Source organism: Tyto alba, unplaced genomic scaffold (assembly GCF_018691265.1).
Source record: "Tyto alba isolate M040663 unplaced genomic scaffold, T.alba_DEE_v4.0 Super-Scaffold_10, whole genome shotgun sequence".
Taxonomy (NCBI): domain Eukaryota; kingdom Metazoa; phylum Chordata; class Aves; order Strigiformes; family Tytonidae; genus Tyto; species Tyto alba.
In genome coordinates, this window is record NW_024881262.1 from 14,982,386 (window position 1) to 15,004,668 (window position 22,283).

Consider the following 22,283-nt stretch of genomic DNA (forward strand, 5'->3'; position numbering starts at 1 on the left):
ACCTGGTTTGCCCACTGCTCAATAGCAGCATAAAATATTAACAAGCTTTTAGGTCCACAACTCTTGTTTATGGTTGTCCTTCTATCAAGGAAAAAGTGCTCTAGCACAGCAAGCAGTTTGCATTTAACAAACGTTATTTGCTCAGTTGTATTTACATTACCCTCCATTCATTCATGCAAACACTGCAAGTGGTTCGGCAGGTCTTGTGGCCACAGATTTCTGCAGCAATAAGCAGAGTCATCTCAAGCCTCACAGCGTGGGGATCTGTTATTCACTAGATTTGGAAGGAGCTACACCAGGGCACAGCAAGAAGGCTCATGGAGACCCAGCTGGCAGCAAAGGGCTGAGCACGCAAAAGAAAACTCAGGTATGTGCAACATGAACTAAGAATTAAAAAAGCTTTGAAAGGCGAGAATGAGAATACGTATTTTTAAACTTCAATCAAGGATACCCCAACTTCAATTTGACAGGTATTTGACAGATAATAGCTTCACACTAGACAGGACAAAAAGAAATGGGCATTTCTGAGCAATCAGGTCCCTAAAGTATTATGAGGGACAGAAGGAGAAACCATCCCTCCAAGGAGGGTGGGAAAGCCTGATCAGAGACCGATTTGGCTAGGGCACAACCTCTTCAGGAAACAAAGGCAAAAATCATCTTCTCCAAGAGAACTAGATTAAATAGTCTCTCCTGAGAATCTACTTTCTGCTATGGTACACTGACTTAAAATACTATTGACCATATTCATTCGGTGTAATTATGCTTTAGTTTTACAGGTGGCAGGGAGATACCTTCCCTCCCGTGATGTAATTAAGAACTTTAGAGCAGGGACTCCGGGGGAAGCAGGAACAGAGAGCACTGCTATCAGGGGACCTTCCACGTACACGGTGCAAATTTGCTCTACAGGACAAGTACAAAAAGGGTCACAAAGCCAAAACCAGCTTGACTGCACACCCCACATTTGATGTGGCTTTGTTCAGCAGTTGCTTTCGTCTCTCCATCTACATTTAAGGCCTGGAAAGTACAAAATTACAAGACAGCAATCTCTTTTTTTAGTATCAGAGACCAGTGTCATCTGTTACTCTGCTTCACCACGTAAAACCAAAGCACAACTTGTCTTTCCGAGACTTCCCAGTCCTACAGTTACGCCCTGTGTTGGACTAGGAATGAAGAGCACTGACCAAGTGCACAATATTTTCTCAGCAGGGCAACAAAGGACTAAATCTCACTTAAGTCTGACCCCAAGTGATTACAGTCCTTTTAGCATCAAATACTAATGTATGCATTAAAATCTGCTGCTATGACACTTCTGTGACTAGGTCAATGCCTGACAGGTCTGTGAGACAGAACAACACCACATATAGAAGTAAAATCTCAAATATATTTAAAAACAAGTTAGAACCAGATTTCTGGCTAACATGCTCTGGCTAACAGAGCTAATGTTTTAAAATACCAATGAGAAGTCACACAGAAAAACAACTGATACCAGCTCAGTGTGAAGGGCATAAAAGCAGCATTTTCCTTGCACCGTGTGTTGTGCTGTGCTCTGCCTTAAACTGAGAACTAGGGAGTGGTTTCAGTACCAGATTCTACAGAATAGGGCTGGTATAGCAGAGAAGGAAGAGGACAATAAAGATCCCTTTACCTCGTTTTTCAACACACACTAAAGTGTTTTGTCCAATCAACAAAGAAACTTTAAAAAAGATAAGCAATAGTGTCTCGGTATAACAAACATCACTCATTGACATTCAACTGTTTAAAGATTTTAGTCAGTTTTACAGGGATTGCTTTGATCCCAACAGCTATAAAATACATCCTTTATGGAAGGTAAAGAAAACTTTCCCGCACGGCTCCATCTGCTCCCATTGAAAGGATGTTTCAGCAGCAGTCAAAAGTCTGGGCTGGCTTCCAGACAACACGAACGGCCAGGTCTCTTGTTCTCAGAGGGATGAGCTCCAACTATCAGAGCCCACTTTTATCACCCTGCCCAGGCCTATCCATAGCTCAGAGCTCCTGGGTGAGCTAGTGATGCTCACTTATCCTTTTTTCCCCCTCAGTTCAGGCCTGCAGGAGAGTACGGGCCCTGACGTGGAAGGGCCAGATGCCAATGTCACAGCTAAGCCTCCAGGTGCTTCGTGATCCTGCGAATTTTCTCCTTCCTGTTCCTGTTACCATGTTTTTTCCAGGGCTTTCCTACCACATTCCCAGGATTGGGTGTAGTCCCAGGCACGAGGCCGCTGCCAGGCCGGTATCCCATTGCAGCCCGGACCCCTTTCATCAGGGCACGAACATTCTCCTGGAACAGGAGACATAATCACCAATGAGAAGATATCTTCTACAAGGAACTGTGACATATTAATAAAACCAGACACAGGCAAGCTGAAACCCATCAAGACTTGCTCAGCCCCCCAGCTCCAGAGCTGTAGGAAAGGTCACGCCGTGCAGCTGAGTCAAAGCCTGCCAGCAGGCTCCAGTTCTGCCTGCAGCCATGCCTTGCTGTGCCAGGTTCCCAGCGTCTATCACTGCAAGCAGAGGCAGAGCGTTGACGAAACACCAAGCTCTGACAGACATTAGCCACGGTGCTAGGATTGATTCTCACAGTCTCTGCTTCGCACACAATAATTTGTCTTTGCAAATAAATCTGGCGGTTTTGACAGCCAGTGACTAAAATAACTTGCTCAAGTCTGGAGCGTGGGTAGCACTGCTGGGGCTCACAGCTTGTGCCAGCACTTTGGGCAGCCAGAGGAAGAGTCTGGTAATCCCAAAAATTCTTTTCAGGTCGTAGTTTTACGAAACAGCTAACTATTTTTTGAAAAAGGCCTGAGTTCTTGTTTCAAAATGCATGACTATCTTTAGCTATGCTGAAACAAATACTGTTCATATCCAGCTAACCAAGCAGAACAGATCACACTATCTATGACCCATCCTCTTCACTGCTAAACACCCTGCTCTGATCTTTGTCAGGTGTGCAGAGTTAATCAGTTATGGGTTTGACATTTAGTTACGAGTCATTAATCAATTTTTTCAGTACTTTAGGGGCAAACAGATCCCTGTGGGACCTAACAACAAGCATATAAGTTAAGAGAAATTCCCATTTTTCACTTTGAGATTTCTCAACTAGATTTCAAATCCATTTCTGTGTTCTTTTCATCTGATTTCAGGTACTGAGTCAAAACAACCATGTAGTACTACATCAATAGTCTTAAAGAAGCTTATCATAACCCTTAAGTATGTCATCTCAAGAAAGGAAAGTCAGTTTGAAGGACCTGTTAGTCCGAAACCATGTTCCTGGTTGGTTGTCACACACACCACCTTCCTTGTGTTTCTTCCCAGACACTCTCCTGTTTGCTCAAGTTTGACGTTAGGGCCATGATAACAGGGGTCACCCCGCTGACCTTTTAAAAAAATCAACTATGCACACCTCATTAGCTATCTTTCAGTCAGCTAAGACACTCCCAGTGTTTTAGGAGATAATAAAAAGAACACAGCACTCTTGGGTAGAAATTACATGCAGATGCCAATGGCATGTAACACCATTAACTCAACACAGCACCCCTCTATCCTCAGAGCTATTTTTTCTACTAACTGTGACATACCAGTGCTGCTGTAAAAACTCCTAGAATAAATCTCCTCCAGAATTTACCTGGTGGAAAAATGTTTTGTCTACCACGTTTTCAATTTGTTTTGCTTTAGTTTTCTTCTCAGGCTTCATCTGTCCACTGGCCTGCACCGTTGTGCTCTCTGGACATCTTTGATGCTGGTGCTGAAAATCATTAGGGTCAATGCCAGGAGGTGGATGGCAATATAACAGCTTCCCCTGTGAAAGCAATGCAATACAGTTACTATCAAAAACTCCCAAACCTCAGAGACACCCAGAGAGGAACGAAAACAACTCCAAAGCTAAGAGCAGCCCTGGAAGTTCAGGGGCTCACACCAGCAGACTATCAGTACACTTGATTTCGCCTCCCAGGCAATAACTGACTTAAGTTAAAGCACCATTCTACTTCAAAGCACCATTTCCAGCTGCAAACAATACAGTGAAAAACTCTCAGAAGTATTCAAGGATCCTATTAAGAAATACTGAACAGTAAGTTGCTGAGAGGTGCTGTAGAAGCACGCAGTATTACAACACTCAGAACTATAGTCCTTAGTGCCAAATACTGGTCCAACTACACAATGGGTTCGTTTTCTGAATATCTGCTGCCTATTTTAGAGATAGGATAATTTATTTAGCTATCACCTTATTTTTAAGTAAGCATCTTTTTCAGAGTAAGCCACTTGAGAAATTCCATTTATTCCTTTAAAACACAAAAATAGCCCGATTTAGAGTATTTTAATATATGGCAATTTTATCCAGAGAAATAGAATTCACTTTATTGTACACCTTCATGCTCCAGTGAAGACTTCAATTCACCTCCTAGCAGGAAAGAAAACCCAGGTGTAAGTGGAACTTACATTGACATAGTCTTTTAACACGTATCGAGCCGATCTCGGCTGGTCTGGCTGTCCATGTGCTGTCATAAAGCCTCTCATATCTAGAAGACAAATGCAAAGTACATTCCCTTTCAGTACAACAAGAGAATTATCACATTCTTCTCTGCTGCTTTAATTGCATGTTTGTATCATTTCGCAAAAAAAAACTCCCTTAGGAGGAGGCTTCTGTTGAGGAAAGCAGGGAAAAAATGGAACACTTCTGACTGTAGAGGGACTGCAGAAGCATTCTAGCCTGACAGAAATGATGAGAGCTTCCATTTCCCTACCACCAGAAAACCTGCTGGTTTTTTATTTTTATTTTAAGGCCAGAGAAGATTAACTGCATTAGAGAATCAGACAAGGGAGATAAGCCTTCTCTGTGTTCTTCAAAGTCTAATTCAAGACACAGTTGATGGGAGGCACCTAAAAGGATGACGGCATCACACCGCAGTACACAGACTGGCAGGGCACTTCGCCAACATCCTCAACAGTCACTACATCTGTCAGAGGAAACTGCCAAAGCACCTCTGCAACATACACATGAGATTAGCTGTTAACAAAGGGCTTTCCCGAGAGAGGGGCAAGTCCTGATGGGGAGGTTTGATGCATGACAAACCTGAGTTGGGCCTAAATTTGTAAAGTTCTCTTAAGGCCTTATTCAGAACCAAGCACAGAGCATAGGTCATAGGCTTTAAAGAGATCATCACTCACATCCGTATGCTGTTAGCAGCTCTTCAGCTGTTGGCTTTCGATCTGGATCCTCGTCTTCCCTTGGCCTTATGATATTTATTCCATAGGTTGCTTCCAAAATGTTTCGTGGGATATGCTGGCAAACGTAAGCTAGTGAAGGAATTCACCTGGTGATTTTCAGCTATACAAGTAATCTTGCCCTAGTCACTTCAAAAGCACACAGTACGAGTGACACTTGGATTTTGTCACCAACCAGAAAAACAATGCAAGTCTGACAACAAGACAAACTTGAGATGGGGAAAGACTAACACAGCAGAGCTGTTTTATCCAATGTGTGTCCCCGCCGCCCTCCGCACATGAGCACACGTGCCCCTAGCAGGGCTGGAACATGCTGCATTGCATACTCTAGATCCAACACCTGCAGACACCCTCCCAAACCCCATGCAAAGGATATTAGAGAAATGGGTGGGACATGGTCCCTCATCTGGTCTATAGGCAGAATTCCAGAACAAATCATTTCTGCCTTGGTAGAGATGAAAGATGGCATCACCAGACCAGGGCAGTCACACAGGCACAGGCCAGGCTCCACATACAGGGTCTACACAATAAATAAGCGAGGAGTACACCAAGGCAAGTCAGTGTCCATGGAGGAAAAAGGAACAACAAAAAAAAAATAATTAAAATCAAATGCACAGATAGAACAAGGACGTAAATGAGAATAAGTAGAAATTCTACTAACACAGACATCTGCCCTGCTGGCCCCAGCCAATGAATTAAGGAAATCTGATGTGGAAGACAGCAGCACTTCCAAGCTTCATAAATAAGGTGTCCAGATGGGGGCAGCAAGATCTTCAGCTCTCCAGTCTGACGGGAGAGAAGCAAGCACTCCAGAAACCTTTAACTATGCTGGACCTTTTGAAACAAGTAGGAGATTGTGCAAGTACAAATCCCACAATGCTCATTATAGCATTGGAGTTGCTACCTCAAAATGAAGAGCTTGATCAATATGAAAATGGCATAATTAGGCTTATTCGCAGCAATGACTGCAAACAAGGATGGTTTGAAAGCTTGAACTTAAGCTATTCGGAGGAGCGCTCACTTTTCAGAGGTTCTCTCCTCATGACTGGTATTGGAAAAAGCAGGGCCAAGCTACTTAAAATCAGGAGATGGCAACTATCTGCCATTGTATAGCAGCTCTCATGAATGACTCTCAAAGTGTAGCAAGAGTTTGGAAACATGAACTATAGTTCCAAAATTACAGACATCACGCCCACCCAACCTAGACTCTGCTGGGCAAACAGAGTTCCCAGTGAGTCCACTTGGTTACAACTAGTTTGTAACGAAGCGCTCTTTCACTGGGGGGGGCAAAAAAAAAAAAAAAAAATTGAAACATCAATGATCTTTGTTAACAATACCTGAAAGTGTTTTGTACGGCCTGGTGTAGCAGACACTGACACCTTCTTATTTCCAAGGACTGTGTTGATGGTTGAACTTTTGCCAACATTCGGGTAACCCACCTAGATGACGAAGTGGAATGGTAAGTGCTATCAGTCAGACTGGCAGAGCTCTGACACAAAGGTACTGTAATGAAAAGGACTAAATAAATTAAAGCATGCAGTGGGGAACACTGAGCTCCAGTAACTTCAGAATTAATCTTTGCACAAAAACACCAGTGATTTGTGCTTGCTAGCTTTTTTTTTACCCTTACAGGAAGCCAAGCTACAGAATGAATTTTATCCCTGGAAGCCATATGGAATTAAAATTTAAATTAAGCAAGTTCCATTTAAGCACAAAGTCCAACTCACCAGCCCAACATTTACTTCCCCATCCTTCACTCTTGGTCCTTTATGCATGGTTTTGAGTATCTCCAGCAGCTCATTTCTCCGTACCAGGTGGCTGAAGTTCCTGATGTTCCTGTTCTGCTCCTGCACTACATGCTGCACTGCAACACCATCAGTCCTGCTTTCCATCCTCTCTGGGGCAAGAGCATTTACTTTGTCCTCACCTTCATCTTCAGAACAGGTTTGCCAGGCCTCCTCTTCATCATCTTCACAGTCTTCATATTCATCACTACTGTCATCATCACTAACCAGAACTTCATTTACAGTTTGCAAAGCATTGCCTGTAGATGTGCTTTCTGCACTATCTTCTGTTGTGTCATTGTCTTCTTGACTGGAGCTTTCATCCTCAGAATCATCCAGGTCCTCCGCTACATCTTCAGCATCTAGTTCCTGTGTGAACAGTAATCCATAGGTGAAATGTAAACAACACTAAGTTTTGCTGTTGACTGTAGTTGCTGCAGTGCAGTCAACTGTGTTTTCATCAGCCAGATCCCAAGGACTGACAATTCACTGCTTATATCACACAGGCTTTTTAGCGGTCTTAAGTAGGATGTAGAAACAGCTAGCCTGTTTTAGGAGAACAACAAAAGTATTCCAAGAGGGATTGTCAGCTTCATTGTGAAGTTGTCAGAGGTTTCTCCCCAGATGCACAACTCTGAATGCGCACATACCCACAGCATCCTTACACACAGCAGAAGCAGAGCCCAGCAAAATTTTTTTTTTTAAATTATGTGTAATAGGAATGAATGTAAATTTTTCAAAATCTTCAGAACACAAAGCTATTTTGTTTCAGATCTATATATTTCATTAAAATAATTTCAAGCTGTCTTGTTTTCAGTCTAGCTCTGTATTTCTTTCCTGCAAAGAGTTCACATTCCAAGAGAAAGACCTTTTCATAACAGTAGTACTTTGACATTTCTTTCCAAAAAAAGGAAAAAGGAACTAATGCTTTCATTCTCGCTTTTAAAATCAATCTGTAAAAACATTTTATCCAAGGACTGTAAACCAGATGAACAGACCAGGTACTTTTGGAAGGAGATATGGGATATTCCACCGCTGAATAGTTATGGCTGTAACAGATGAACAAAGTAAAACCTGAAAGTGACATCTACTGATAACACGTAACTTGGGGCAGCAGCACAGTTTGTTCCACCGGGCAAATAAAGGCTCTCAAGTACTTTAGGTTTTCTAAGGAACACCTCCCCTCCCTGGGAGAGAAAAATCCTCTGTACAGATAACTGCATCCCCCAAAGCATCCCTCTTGGAAAGAATTCCAATTCTGTCTATGAGTTAAGAGTTTCCAAACAAATCTACAAAGGCTGTTTCTGTAGCTGTTCATCAGTAGCCTGAAGCAAGAAATTAGCATTCTAGTTCAGTATTATTTATCATGTCATTAACCTTGAAAGAGAAGCTGTAAGCATTATGAACAGCGACTGAACAGTGTAACAGTTTGTTCACCATTTTACTCTCCTCACTTTTGTCTCTAAACTAATCATTAAAATGCTGTCTTACAGCCGCATAGGTCCTGAGCATAATCCTTCCCTAAGACAAGACTGTGCCTTTTCTAGAAAGGTGCTTAGGTGTATCACAAGCATAACTGCAAAGCAAGTTATCAGAGGCAGCCAGCACATACCCAGTTTGAATTGGTCATCTACAGTACCTTTGCTTCTCCAGACAGCCGTTCACACTCTGCCAGAGCTGACCAGAACACCACCTTAACACCTTCCTTCTCAAAGAACTGTGCCCACGCAGCCCGCTGCTCCTCACTCAGCAAATCTGCTTTGTTTATCAGGATCATGTTCTCCTTGTCATTGCCAACCTCCTTAACATAACTTTCCTTAAAAAACAAACAAAAAAAAACCCAAAAAGAATGGGTTCATACTCTGGTTTGGACTCCTCTTCCCCTCAAGGTGATACAAAAGCAGCAAGACAAGTTACCCCATCCAGCTCCATACGTGTGTAGCTAAGCTCACCATCCCACCTGGACTAGATGGAACTGGTGTTTAGCAGATGGCTACTAGGACAAATTGGAGCATGCAACTACCACAGCACGGGTTGTTTCCAGCCACCTGTGCAAACACCTTGTCTGCTTAGAGCTATGACAAGGTATTAATCAGCACCTCACAGCAGGAGCTCCCAAGATCAACTATTTGAGCAATTTCGTATCTCATTGATGCACAGTGTTCTATAGCCTATCATCACAAAGTTGTCACTTCAATAATTCTTGATCCTTCACTTTCAGCAGAGTAATCCTCACACATTTTTATTCCACTATGCTTTTAAACAGAATAATTCCTTTAAGTGCAGACACTTCTAGGGGGTAATGAAGAACAATATAACTATCTGCAAAATAACACCTGCAGAACTGCCTCTAAATCCACAACACTGAAATATCAAAAAACATTGAAGAAAAATAATTCGATGCCAGAATATTTGCATAAATAAGATAAGCAAAACAGCAGAACAGTTTCAAGGTGGCTGAATGTGTTAAACAAAGAATGAATCATATAACTCTAAGGAATAAAATGAAAACAACATTCAAGGAAGTGGTTTACTTACCAGATCTTGGCATCTAAACAGAAGGGGATTTCTAGCATCTACTATCTGGACTACAATATCACTGCAAAAATAAAAGAAAGCCCCATAAAGTACTCTTTCTTACTTTGCCTCAAAGAAAGCAGCAAGGCACAGCACATTACTCGCTGTTAGGATTTGCTTGGAATTTTTATGGTTTTAACTGTACTATCCTAACAAGTACCTCTACTGAATTAACAAAGCATCTCGGCATCCCACGTGCCCCAGCAGAGCCATGCTTATGCTACAAGCCAGTACTGCTGTACAGTATTTCTGCCTCACTTGGCTAATTCTCCTGTACAGCCGGCAAGCAGAAAGGAAGCATGTGGGTTTCATCAATCCTTCTACCCTTCAGAAACACTTAGCAGGCAAGAACCAGAGCAGTGGTGTTCTCTCCTTTAGAATGTTACTAAAAACTGTGATAACACAACTTTATTTATGTCTACTCTCATCCCCAAAATACAGCAGGGTGGCTGCAGAGAGGAAGAAGTGGATTTCCTACACAGGAAGATATTCTAGTACAGTGTTGTTCCCTTTGCGTGGAGCTAGATGTACTAAGTCTCCCACAAATGACCTGCAGATTATTAGCATTTGCTACTAGGCATTTTCAGAATTTCCGTTGTGCTCTTCTTGTCACAAAAAGCATATAACAGTGAAAGAACAGTCTTAGACTCCACGTTGCTCACCCATGCAAGCAAGGCCTTGAAAGAGTGCTTTTAGGAAACATCTTCCAAATCTAGACACCAAGCTGCTACCATATATGTGAGCAAGACTCATCAGTTCTACATGCAAATTAAATGCACTGGGTTCAGATACCAGAGGCATCCATGCTGCTTTTTTCAAAAGGAGAGGGAAAATTTAACTACAGCCTCTTCCACTAGTGCTTCTCCAGGCAGGTAATTTAAAATACTGGTTGCCACGTACTGATTCTATTCATTTGACAAGGATTTTTGTTAACTCAGGACAGCTTCAGAAGAACACTACGGGTTGAACGAAACAATTTCAAGCCTCATTGAGCAGTTGGTTACATATTTAAAAAAAAAAAAAAAAAAAAAAAAAAAATCAATAAACCCCCCCAAGAGAGTCATTTAATAAGCCACATGGGCACAAAGAGGTACTGAACAGTTACAGAAATTCAAAGACCAATAACAAAGTTGACACCATGGTATTGGCATAGGATATAGAGAAGTTATCGAATCACACTGCTGAGAGCTAGTTTGAAGCAAACACAAGAAAAAGCTGACAACAGATCAAATTATCTGGCAAGGTAAGGAACTGGGCAACCTTTCCATTTGATTCTGAGACAGCATCCTTACTCTGCATGAAATTAAAAGCTCCAACAAGAGCAGAAAGGTGTAACACATTTCAGCCACCTCAAAACACACAACACTCACACTGCCCAACACGATATCCCATCATGGATGCTCCCGACCCAGTTCTCTCCCAGCCAAAGGCCTAGCAGCACCCAGTACAAAGCCACTTCTGTGAAAGGACCAGCTCACCATGACCTCACTGGTGAAGTATTTTTCAATTTTAGGAAAATCAGACGAGATGATCTCAAACTTAATTACTAGTGAAATTAAATGCCCCAGTTAGATTAACATAGCAGATAGCACTCCTATTGTATTACAGCTCAGCAGAGCAAACAGAGCTATTTCTGTGATATGACAGGCTGTTGTCTTTTGTTCATTGCTGCCATTTCTATGCATGGCAAGAGGCCAAGGACCAATAGGCTATTTCTTTCCCAACATTATTTAGCTGATCTCCCTTGCCTCCTGCCCCTGAACATCAGGCTACAGCTGTGTGGTTGAGAAAGAGGGGAAAGAGTTAATCTTGGCAAAAGATCTCAAAGACACATTCTCAAAAGAGGTCTCCCACACAGTTCCTGGAAGAGGCCAAGAGCAGCAGCAGCATCCGAAGAATCGCCAAAGACTCACAGCAAACCACCTGCAGAATCCCAGTGCTGAGAGCTAGCGTGCACCGCTACGCAGCTGCCCTTCTTCATGTCACATGTTGATCACTTCAAAACAAAATCACTTCAGTGCTGATAATAAAACATTACTAACTGGAATTGTTTTTCCTGTGCTCAGGCACTTGAAACTTGACTCAAAAGCTTCAACTCAGGAAAACACATTAAACATTACTTTCAAAAAGCAGATAGAGATATACTTACCTTCTTTCAATGACTCTCCACAGTTGACGCCAAAATTCCAAGTTTCGTTCAAATGGTGTTAGAATCAACTTTTTTTCTTCCTCTAGGCTAAGGCAAAACAGCAAAAAGACATCATATAAGGCCCACGTCAGGCAATAAGACACCATCAGTTCTTCCTTAGATCCAGGAGGCTTTAGTGTCAGAGAGTGCTGCCAAATCAGACTAATAAAGTAGGAACTATTTCTGCTAGATTTGCAAATAGATCTGCAACGGTAAATTGGTGTCAGTGGCACTGGTTCAGCAGTGACACAATGGCTCCTGATCATGCCAATGGAGAAGTGATAAATGATGGAAAGAGCGAAGACTCATCAAAGCCTGCCCATGAAATTTCAGAGCCACAACAGTAAATCAGAGAAGCTATCCCAGATATCAGCAGTTTGAGTACTACCTGGAAAAAATAACAAAAAATAAGAATTTGGGGATGGTACCTGAAATGGTTCTATGCAACCTTTGATTCGCTGTCACCACCACCTGAATGACTTTACTGAGGGCAAGCACGGGTTTGCAGGGTGTGAGCAGATACCACCTAACTCTCCAGGCCAGCAGATGCAGCACCAGACCAGCACAAGCTGCGGTACGCAGGCTGACAGTGCTGCACTCCAGAGCAGGACTGCTGCTCTTAGAAGACGCATGCACCACTCCTCCACTTCACAGGCAAGAGCAGAACACCACACTCTATCCTGAAGAATTTTAACTGTAAACAGTACAAGAATATGCACACAAAAGAGCTTTGCAAAACTTACCACAGGGACATATCTGGACTGGGACGTCCAGCCTTCCAGAACAAGCACAGAGAGCTACAAGACGTTAATTTTATAGGTCCGGCAAGAATAAATAGAACCCACTGCTTCCTACATCTCCAAATGCCACCAGCTACTTACCCAGGCACAAGTGGCATACTCACTGGGCAAGCTGTCGCCTCCATTCGAGAAAGCTCTCTCTCTCAGCTTGCTTCAAGTCCTCCGCACTGGTTGTCCTATCCCAACGTGGCCTGCAGCAAGCACAATTTGGAGCGAGTGGTCAGAAGTAGCAGTTAGACCAGTTATGCTACTGCAAAAAAATCCATAAAGACCACAGGCACTGCACATTCAGCTACACTGAGGTGGTTATAGTTCAGACGCATGTGCACCAATTCTCAGAAGCTTTAAGTACACACTTTTGCCTTTTTCCCTTCTAAACTCCACTAGCCGAGAAAACACTATCCTATCCACACTGGGTCTCACAAAGCTGGTTTTTCTGAGACAAAATTTGTAGAGCATTTAGGACGGGGGATTCATCTCTCCGTCCACCGCACGCAGGGATCTGGAAAAGCTCACTAGGTGGGTCTGGGTGCACCAGTCCCAGCAGTGCCAGGCTTTGAGCAGCAGACCTACACCATCAGGACAGACGGGCCAGGCTGGCAGCACCTGCGTGGCTTGGTTACATCAGGCTCATGCAAGCCAGGCAGCGGCTGCCCCAAAAGCAGGGTACTGACAGAGGACAGAGGGGTGTCCCCAGGCACCGAGGGGCTGAGCCCACTAAGCAGAGTGGGGCCCGGCCCCGGCCCCGCAGGACTCACCTCCGTGGGATGCGCAGGAACTGCCGGTTCTCCTCATGCAGCTGCCGGACACGCTGGGCCTCCTGCGCCGTGAGCAGCCCGCTGCGGCTGTGGGCAGACACGATCTGGATGTTCAGCCGCTCTGGGGGAAGAGCAAGGCAGTCACCCGGAGAGCCAGCTGCCCCCAGCCCCGCCGGCCCCCGCCCCTGCTTCCCCCTCAGGTCTGGCTCAGGACCCCATCTCCGACACCCCCCCCCCCCACCTGCACAACCCCACTGCCAGCCCCAAACCCACTCCCCCACCCCCGAAGCGCTCCCGCCCCCCTCCCCAGCCCCTGCATCTCCCGCCCAGCCCCGGGGTCCCGGCCCGGCCCCTCACCGGCCACGAAGCGGGTGCCGGCCAGCTCGGCCGTGGCCAGGAACTCCTCCAGCGGGCTCTGCTCGGGCGCCGACCTCAGCTCTGGGCCGCGCTCGCCGCCCACCTCGCTGACGTGCAGCTGCCGGGACAAGACGCCGCCATCAGCCCGGAGCCGCCCCCCGTTCCCCCCCCTCCCCGCCGCCGCCGCCGCCCTACCCACGACTCGGTGCCGCGGCGCTCCAGCCCGCGCTGCCGCTGCAGGCAGCGGCCCAGCCCCACGCCCCGCTTCTTGCCCATGCCGCCGCCGGAGCCGGAAGAGACACGGGCGTCCGCCCCGCTTCCGTGGCGCCGCCCGGGCTCCTCCGCCGCGCCCCGCCGCCCGCGGAGCAGCGTTCCGTGCAGGCGGGTTCCGGGGCGGCCCCGCGCTCCCCGCGCCCGCCGCCGGGGGGCGAAACGGCACCGGCACCGCCGCTCCGTGACCGGCCTCCCCTGTGACCGGACCCCCCCCGTGACCGGACCCCCCCGTGACCAGCTGCCCCGGGCCGTCCATGGCCGGCCCCCACCTCTCCATGTCTCCATGCGCTCACGGCCCATCCATCCCGCACGCACCCACACACTGCCCCGTCCGCCCGTCCATTCACTAGCACCCACGCACGTCCCTCTGTCCATCCCCGTGCTGCCCCATCTGTCCCTCCAACCACCCCCACACTGCTCTACCTGTCCATCCACCCACCCACCCACCCACCCACCCATCCATCCATCCATCCATCCATCCATCCATCCATCCATCCATCCATCCATCCATCCATCCACCCATCCATCCATCCATCCATCCATCCATCCACGCATCCATCCATCCATCCACCCATCCATCCATCCATCCATCCATCCATCCATCCATCCATCCATCCATCCATCCATCCATCCATCCATCCATCCATCCATCCATCCATCCATCCATCCACCCATCCATCCATCCATCCACCCATCCATCCATCCATCCATCCATCCATCCATCCATCCATCCATCCATCCATCCATCCATCCATCCATCCATCCATCCATCCATCCATCCATCCACCCATCCATCCATCCATCCATCCATCCATCCATCCATCCACGCATCCATCCATCCATCCACCCATCCATCCATCCATCCACCCATCCATCCATCCATCCACGCATCCATCCATCCATCCACCCATCCATCCATCCATCCACCCATCCATCCATCCATCCACACATCCATCCATCCATCCACCCACCCATCCATCCATCCATCCATCCATCCATCCATCCATCCATCCATCCATCCATCCATCCATCCATCCATCCATCCACGCATCCATCCATCCATCCACCCATCCATCCATCCATCCACCCATCCATCCATCCATCCACGCATCCATCCATCCATCCACGCATCCATCCATCCATCCACCCATCCATCCATCCATCCACGCATCCATCCATCCATCCACCCACCCATACATCCACCCATCCACCCATCCATCCATCCATCCATCCATCCATCCATCCATCCATCCATCCATCCATCCATCCATCCATCCATCCATCCATCCATCCATCCATCCATCCATCCATCCATCCATCCATCCATCCATCCATCCATCCACCCATCCATCCATCCATCCACGCATCCATCCATCCATCCACGCATCCATCCATCCATCCATCCATCCATCCATCCATCCATCCATCCATCCACCCATCCATCCACCCATCCATCCATCCATCCATCCATCCACCCATCCATCCATCCATCCCCATGGTGCTCAGCACAGACACACGCCTCTCCAACGCTCCCCAACTCTAACCCTCTCGCTCCCACAGCAGCCATCAGCCCCATCATTAACACCCGGCACTAATAAAACCCAGGACACAGCTAAACCCAACGCCCCGAGGTCCACAGTGCCGTGGGGCGATGTGCAGGGCCGCGAGCTGCAGCAGAGCCATGGCATGCGATCTCCGTGGAGCAAACGCCACCAGCAGCAAGGCGTGCAAAACCCTGTCCCAGCAGCTGGTGATGGGGGCAGGAGTTCTGCACGCCCCTTCGGTGAAAGCCACAAGCTCCTGGGGCCGAGGTTGACCCCGCGCCCTGTCACACACCCAGCCCAATGCAGGATCCCTGTCCCCAGCCTCCATCATGGCAAATAGTGCGTACAAGGAACGAGGGTGACAGGGAGGCATCCTGGATGCGGCAGTGGATGATGTGCTCTGAGGTAGCTGCCAAAATCTAGCCAGAGTCTGGGCATCTGCAGGACAAAGGATATTTCCCACCCAGCCAGGGAACCATCAAACGGGTTTCAGCAGCAGCCGTTGCGGTTTGGGTCAAGATAGGAGCGAAGGTTACATTAATAAACAACTTGACCTGTTCTTGCACAGTGAACTGATTTATGAACCATTTCTCCTTTATGGGTGTTGGGTTCAGGCCAGACATTTTTGACTATAACTCTGTAATGTGTATCAGTTGTAATCGGAGAATAACCTGACTAATCCCTGGAAAACACAGGTACTGCCCACACAGGCAGGCAAAGCTTAACTTCAGGTGCTGGGCACCAGCAGCACGGCAGTGTTCAAAACCCTGCGGGCAGGAGTGGTCTTTTCTCATGCTCAGCACTACGTGATGCCTCCCTATAATAAACGCTCGTTAGGAAGACACAGTTCTTCCTTTCTTCTGCTTTTCAAAGCCGGCAACCATAAGACATAAATTTCCCAAGTACATCTGAACATTTGCCATGCTCATCCCAAGCTCTGCCACCACCGCCCACCTGGCCGGGCCCCTCCTTTGCTTCCTAAAGGCAAATAAGACAGATGAAAGGGGACTGAGCATTTGCCTTTTCATTTACATGAGGTGCTTCAGTGGAAGGCTGGTGGGCTGCAGACAGCACGCAGTGATTTAGTAAATTCATTTTTAATCAAGTCATCTTTAATAAAACCATCTCTGTGGGCACCAAGGCAGTAATGTAAGTGCTCATTATTGTATTTCTTTTGTACTTCAGTTAAAAGTTACCTTCCTTCTACACTGCATAATCATCAACTAGAGCAGCCAGCCAGCCCGGCCTTTCCCCACGCCTTGGATCTGGCAGCACTTCTAACCCCAGAGTCGAGGCACGTGCAATGCTGTTCCCAGGCTGCCCAACCAGGGGCAAAACGCTTTAATAATTCCATTGCTGCAGCCCTGGCAGCATGGCCTCGGCACCACCGGGGTCCTTGGTGGGTGACACAGGCACCGGTACAGAGTGCAGAGCTCGATGGACCTCCCCGGGACACGGGCAGCCGCGGCCAGTGGCATGAATTGGAAACAGAGACACTCAGGGATGGGCAGAAATGCTGGCGCAGTGGGAAAAGGAGGCTCAGGCTGTTCCACCGCCTGCAACCTTCTGTGCATCCTGGGGCAGTGAGGTTTGAGGGTAACCTGAAGTGCAAAGATCTGTGCATTTTGACTGGGATGTTTTTCCCACACGTTGCCCTTTTTTTCCCCATGCCATTCCCCATTTCCAGACTGAAGCGCTCCAGGGACAGCCACTGCAGGTATTTTCTGCCACCTTTGTGGGAGCTGCTGAAGAAACGCCCAATTGCCCTCATTCTTGCAAGAGATGTATTTCTGGGCACTTCATAAACACTAAGGAGTTATTTCTGTCCTCTGATGCCAGCAGCACAGCAAGGATCACTTTGAGCAGAGTGATGCTGAAGGAGATACAGATTGGGTGATCCGAGTAACAAAGACATCAGAGTCTTGGCTAGAGTCTTAATAGCCTATTTCTAATTGCAATGTTTCTCATCCCACTCCTACTGCCCTGCTGTGCCTATCTGAGCAAGATATGCTTCTGGATTTACCTAAACACGACAATCTGCTTCTCCTAGAAGACATTAGTGCATGCACGCAGTGAAAAGGGCCACCGAGGAAGAGATGCTGTCCCAAGAGCTGTACAGAGGTGGCTTGGCACCTGTGTGTGCATGACAAGAGCGTAGGCAGCCAAGGAGAGTGTGGAGGAGAGGGGCACACTGCTGCAAAGTCCAACAAACCTGTTGATTTGCAGCCCTCTCCCGTACAATGCAGCAGCTACCATGGCATGCAAAATGAACACGATTTTCCTTGGTTTTGCATCTTGTTTTTACAACTCAGCTCTTTGATATCAGTGCTCGGGCTGGAGTGCAGTGCTGTCTTGGGAGAGCAAGCACCCCCTGCGCATCACTGAATCTCTCGCTGTCTCTTTGGAGTCTGTTAACTGAGTGCCCAGCACTGGTGGCTCTTTGGAGGGTGGCCACAGCTTTGGGACTTCTCACAAAACCATTGCAGAGACAAAGTAAAATCTGCTGTCTTTCCAGCACACTGTAATCATCGACTTGTGTCAAAAGGGCTGGCTTCCCTCCCAGCTTCTGCCTTGGAGCCAAACCACTGCTCCAGTTTTTGATATAAATCCTGAAAATTATTTAGCAGCAGCAGCAGCTCTTTTTCAAAAGCCAACAACACCACTGCATTTTTGCCTAAAGGAAACATTGCTCTTTCTGGACAACTTTTCCTCCATTTTCCTCTAAGGCAGCACTGGGAGATCTCAGGACCGTGCCTCTAAAATATTCATGTGACGGCTATTCATTATTCATGTAGGCTCACAATGCTTAATTCAACGGTACTGCCAGCCTCAGCCTGACAAGCAGACCCATTACGAAACCCCCCACAAAGCACCCCTGCAAGAACACCAAGACAATTTTGCTCTGTGCACAACTGCAGCTGCTTGAACCCCCTTCTTTCCAGCCATACTCAGAAGCATGTTGGCACCACAGGAACAGGCAGACCCCGCTCCACAAAATACCCCATCTTTTAGTGAAGGTCTTGGTCACCTCTAGAAAGAGCAGCACCCTGGGGAGGCTCTGAAGCAGGGCTGCTTGGTGGAAGCTGAGCCCTGAGAAGGCACTGGTCCTGCTGGGGCCCTCAGGCAAGTTTTTTAGACTCCCTTTCTTCTACCAGACCTATGAAGATAAAATCGCCTCCCTGCCTGGCAGGGTGGGGGAAGGTTAATTAGAGAGAGCTGCCTGAGTCTTTGAAGGTGCAAAGCGCTGGGCGGGAAGCCCAGCTCCCAGTTTCTCCAGCTCCTGGAGTCCCAGCTCTGCCTGGACAGGCTTGTCCCCGCTGCCCACCGCTGCCTGCACCGGCGCCCCTCCACACGGGCAGGGGTGGCCCCATGGTGGCATCCCCCAGGCCAGGGCGTCGAGCGGAGGATGCCACCCCAACACCGCCTCTGCCCACCTTGGCTGGCAGCATGGTGGGCTCACCAGTGCCCCGCGCAGCCCCACCAGCCCAGTGAGACCCCCACCAGGGTGCCGTGACCCCCGAGGGAGGGCTTTGCACCCCTGGCCGCCGGCTGCTCTTCTAATTATAGCTGCAGGCGCAGGAAGCGCCGGGGCGGCCTGTGCAGGAAGCGGGGTGTGCCGCCCTCGGTGACTGAAAAACAACAGCGGCGGAGGTGTGCCGCCAGTGCCACGGCCCCCCCAGCAGCACAGCCCCGACCCCGGGGCTGTCCCTGGGCTGCGGCACCCTGAGCTGCACCGGCATGGCCCTCAGGGCACCCAGAGGGATCCAGAGCTGTCCCCGCAGGGACACCCTGCAATCCTCACACCCATGGCCCGTGTCCCCACAGCCCTGCCGGGGCAGGGCAGCCGGCAGGATGGGGTGCTGCTCCCCTCTGGAGAGGCGGGAGGGCAGCAGAGGCGGAATGAGGCATCCATTAAGGGCTGATAAGGACCCTTCTTTCTCCCTGAGCTGGAGATGCTGTTCCCTGCCCTGCCGACTCATCTGAGGCTGCCTCAGCTCCCGGCAGCAGTCATCTGCAGCCACTGCCGGTGAGATCTGGACGACGGCCGGTGGGGCTGGGGGCTGTGGCACCCTGCCTGTCCCCATCGATGGCCCACGTGGCCCAAGTGCCACTCAGCCTTTCCATTTCGTGGAAAATCCTGACAGTTCAGCATTTCCTTTGTCCCGGTTTGGAACAAAGAGCCGAAACTTCGGTGTTTAGCATAGTTACAGAGCCTCTGAAATACTTTGTTTTGGAAAATACTGAAATGCCGGTTTGAAATGTTTCGCTTTGACTGTGTCACTTTGGCTGCTGCGGCACAGAGAGCTCCGTTGCTATCTGAGAGGAGAAAGCCTGGGATGTTTTCATATGCTGACAAAATCAGTACATTCCCATTACTTATTTTGATCTTGTCGTATCAACTTTTCCCAGCATCTTTTCCCGCTTCTCTCCCTAACCAGACACCCACATCAGCTCCAGTTCCAGCTGCTGGGCACAAAAGCCACCCCCAAAGCCGGGCTGCTCTCTGCAGGGTGCTACCCTCTGCCATCGGGCAGGCCCCAGCACCTCCCCATGCTGTGGCTGGGCACCCAGCATGGGCAGCCTGGCATCCCCCTCCGACAGAGGCGGTGCCTGCCTGCACCCCAGCAGGGCAGCATGCACCCCAGAGTCTACGGACCCGTGGTGGGGTGCAACCACAGGCTCTGGTACAAAGGAGAGTGGCCAGGGGAGGGGAGAATGGAGCGGGGCAGGGAGGGGGGTCTGCCAAGGGCCAAGCGTGGCACTCACCACGCTGCCGGCGCGGGGCAGGCTGGGCCGCGGGGGAGAGATGGTATCTTACAGACTTTCCCACGGCTCGCACAAGCTTTCCAGGTGCGCACACGCAGGCAGGTGATGCTCGGTAGCTGCTGGGGTATTGCATAAATAGAGAGCAGGCTGCTGTGCTTCCCCCAGGGCTACTGGGTTGTGCAGATAAGCCCCCAGCGTGCATGTCCTCCACATCACGGGTGCTGCCGGCTTTGCAGGCGGGGAGGGAGCCTTGTGCTCGCTGGGAACCGGGCAGCATGCCCCAGCCCCACAGGGAGGGCTCCCCTCCCACTGTGCAGCAGCTTCTCCTCCTGGAAGTGAAATACAGACATACAATGTCACAGGAATAGCCCCACGCTTGGGGCAGGTGCTTCCTGACTTTACCCAAGCACTGCAGCACAGCTTCTCAGCCCAGCACAGGACTAGGAGGGGTCAGCATTTCGTTTGGGAATTGTTGTCATGGGCCACCACTACTGGCAACATGTGCTTCTGTTGCTGAAGCGCGTGGTGGTTCTCCATGCCCTGAACTGAAGCAGCCACTGCACAGCAGGAAGGAGATGGCCCTGAAGCTAATTGGGCCTATTAATGAAGCGAGGAAGTCTGCAACTGTCTGGCATACCAACTGGTGAGCAAGCATGGTGAGGAACTGAGCTAAGACAGTTTCCATCCTCAAGCAGGGCTGTAACCACAAAACACCTTCCCTGCAGCTGCACTTCCAGCCAGCCGGGAAGCAGCTATGTCAGGGGTGCTGCTGCTCCCCAGCCAACACCTTGAGACCCCAATGGGTGTCTGAGGAGCTTACAAGGAAAACTCCGCCCTGAGAAAGCAACGCAGAAATGGAAGTGCTGCTGACTTGGGGTGGGCAAGGGGGTTGGAGCTCCTCTTCACCTTACACGCCACTGGGGTTTGCAGATAGGTATGCCCCAGGGCTGTCAGAGAGACACGGGGTTCAGCAGCCTGTGCTGGGAGCTGGGGTCTTCATTCCCGAACATGGGCCACTTTAATCAGGATGGCAGAGCTCAGCGTGGCTCTGCAGACACCTCTGTGGGAGTCATTATCAGAAGTGTATGTCTACTGGTGCCAGCCCCCTCAGCACTAACCTCCCTCTGGAGGCAGCACTGCAGGGAGGCGTGGGGGGCTCCTTGCCTGCACCGTCCCACCTGGAGCAAACATAAGCCACCAGCCTCAGACCCAGGACAGCCCACAGCTGGAGGCAACAACAGCTCTGGTAAGGCAACTCCCCCTTCCACGGAGGGGGCTGCACCTTCCACCAGCCCAGGTTGCACAAAGCCCTGTCCAACTTGGCCTTGAACATTGCCAGGGAGGGGGCAGCCACAGCTTCTCTGGGCAACATGTTCCAGTGTCTCACCACCCTCATAGTGAAGAATTTCTTCCCTGTATCTAATCTAAATCTCCCCTCTTTCAGTTAAAAACCGTTACCCCTCATCCTGTCACTACACTCCCTGATAAAGAGTCCCTCCCCATCTTTCCTGTAGCCCCCTTTAAGTACTGGAAGGCCACTATAAGATCTCCCCGGAGCCCTCTCTTCTCTAGGCTGAACAACCAGTGCTCCAGCACCCTGATCATCTTCATGGCCCTCCTCTAGACCCACTTGAGCAGGTCTGTATACTCCTTATGTTGGGGGCCCCAGACCTGGACACAGCACTGCAAGGGAGGGCTCATGAGAGCGAAGCAGAGTTGGGGAATCACTTCCCCCAGTCACGCTTCTTTTGATGCAGTGGACACATCTGGTTTTCTGGGCTGCAAGCACACATTGCTGGGTCAGGTTGAGCTTCTCATCGACTAACACCCCCAACTCTTTCTCCGCAGGGCTGCTCTCAATCCACTCATCATCCAGCCTGGATTTGTGCTTGGGATTTCCCTGACCTATGGGCAGGACCTTGCACTCGGCCTTGTTGAACTTCCTGAGGTTTGCCCAGGCCCACCTCCCCAGCCTGTCCAGGTCCCTTGGGATG

The 22,283-nt window shown here is 49.0% G+C and overlaps 1 protein-coding gene across 1 annotated transcript; it reads right to left on the reverse strand.

The window, feature by feature from the left end:
* Positions 1–1,750: 1,750 nt before the first annotated feature.
* LSG1 (large 60S subunit nuclear export GTPase 1) lies at positions 1,751–14,006 on the reverse strand. The gene is made up of 14 exons (XM_042798680.1): positions 13,901–14,006; positions 13,706–13,823; positions 13,349–13,469; positions 12,695–12,781; positions 11,752–11,838; positions 9,564–9,624; positions 8,665–8,841; positions 6,969–7,394; positions 6,579–6,680; positions 5,618–5,761; positions 5,185–5,308; positions 4,456–4,535; positions 3,644–3,817; positions 1,751–2,296 (listed from the first exon to the last, which is right to left on the reverse strand). The coding sequence occupies exons 1-14, from the start codon at positions 13,979–13,981 to the stop codon at positions 2,117–2,119; spliced, it is 1,962 nt and encodes a 653-aa protein (XP_042654614.1). The 5' UTR covers positions 13,982–14,006; the 3' UTR covers positions 1,751–2,116.
* Between the last annotated feature and the right edge of the window lie 8,277 nt (positions 14,007–22,283).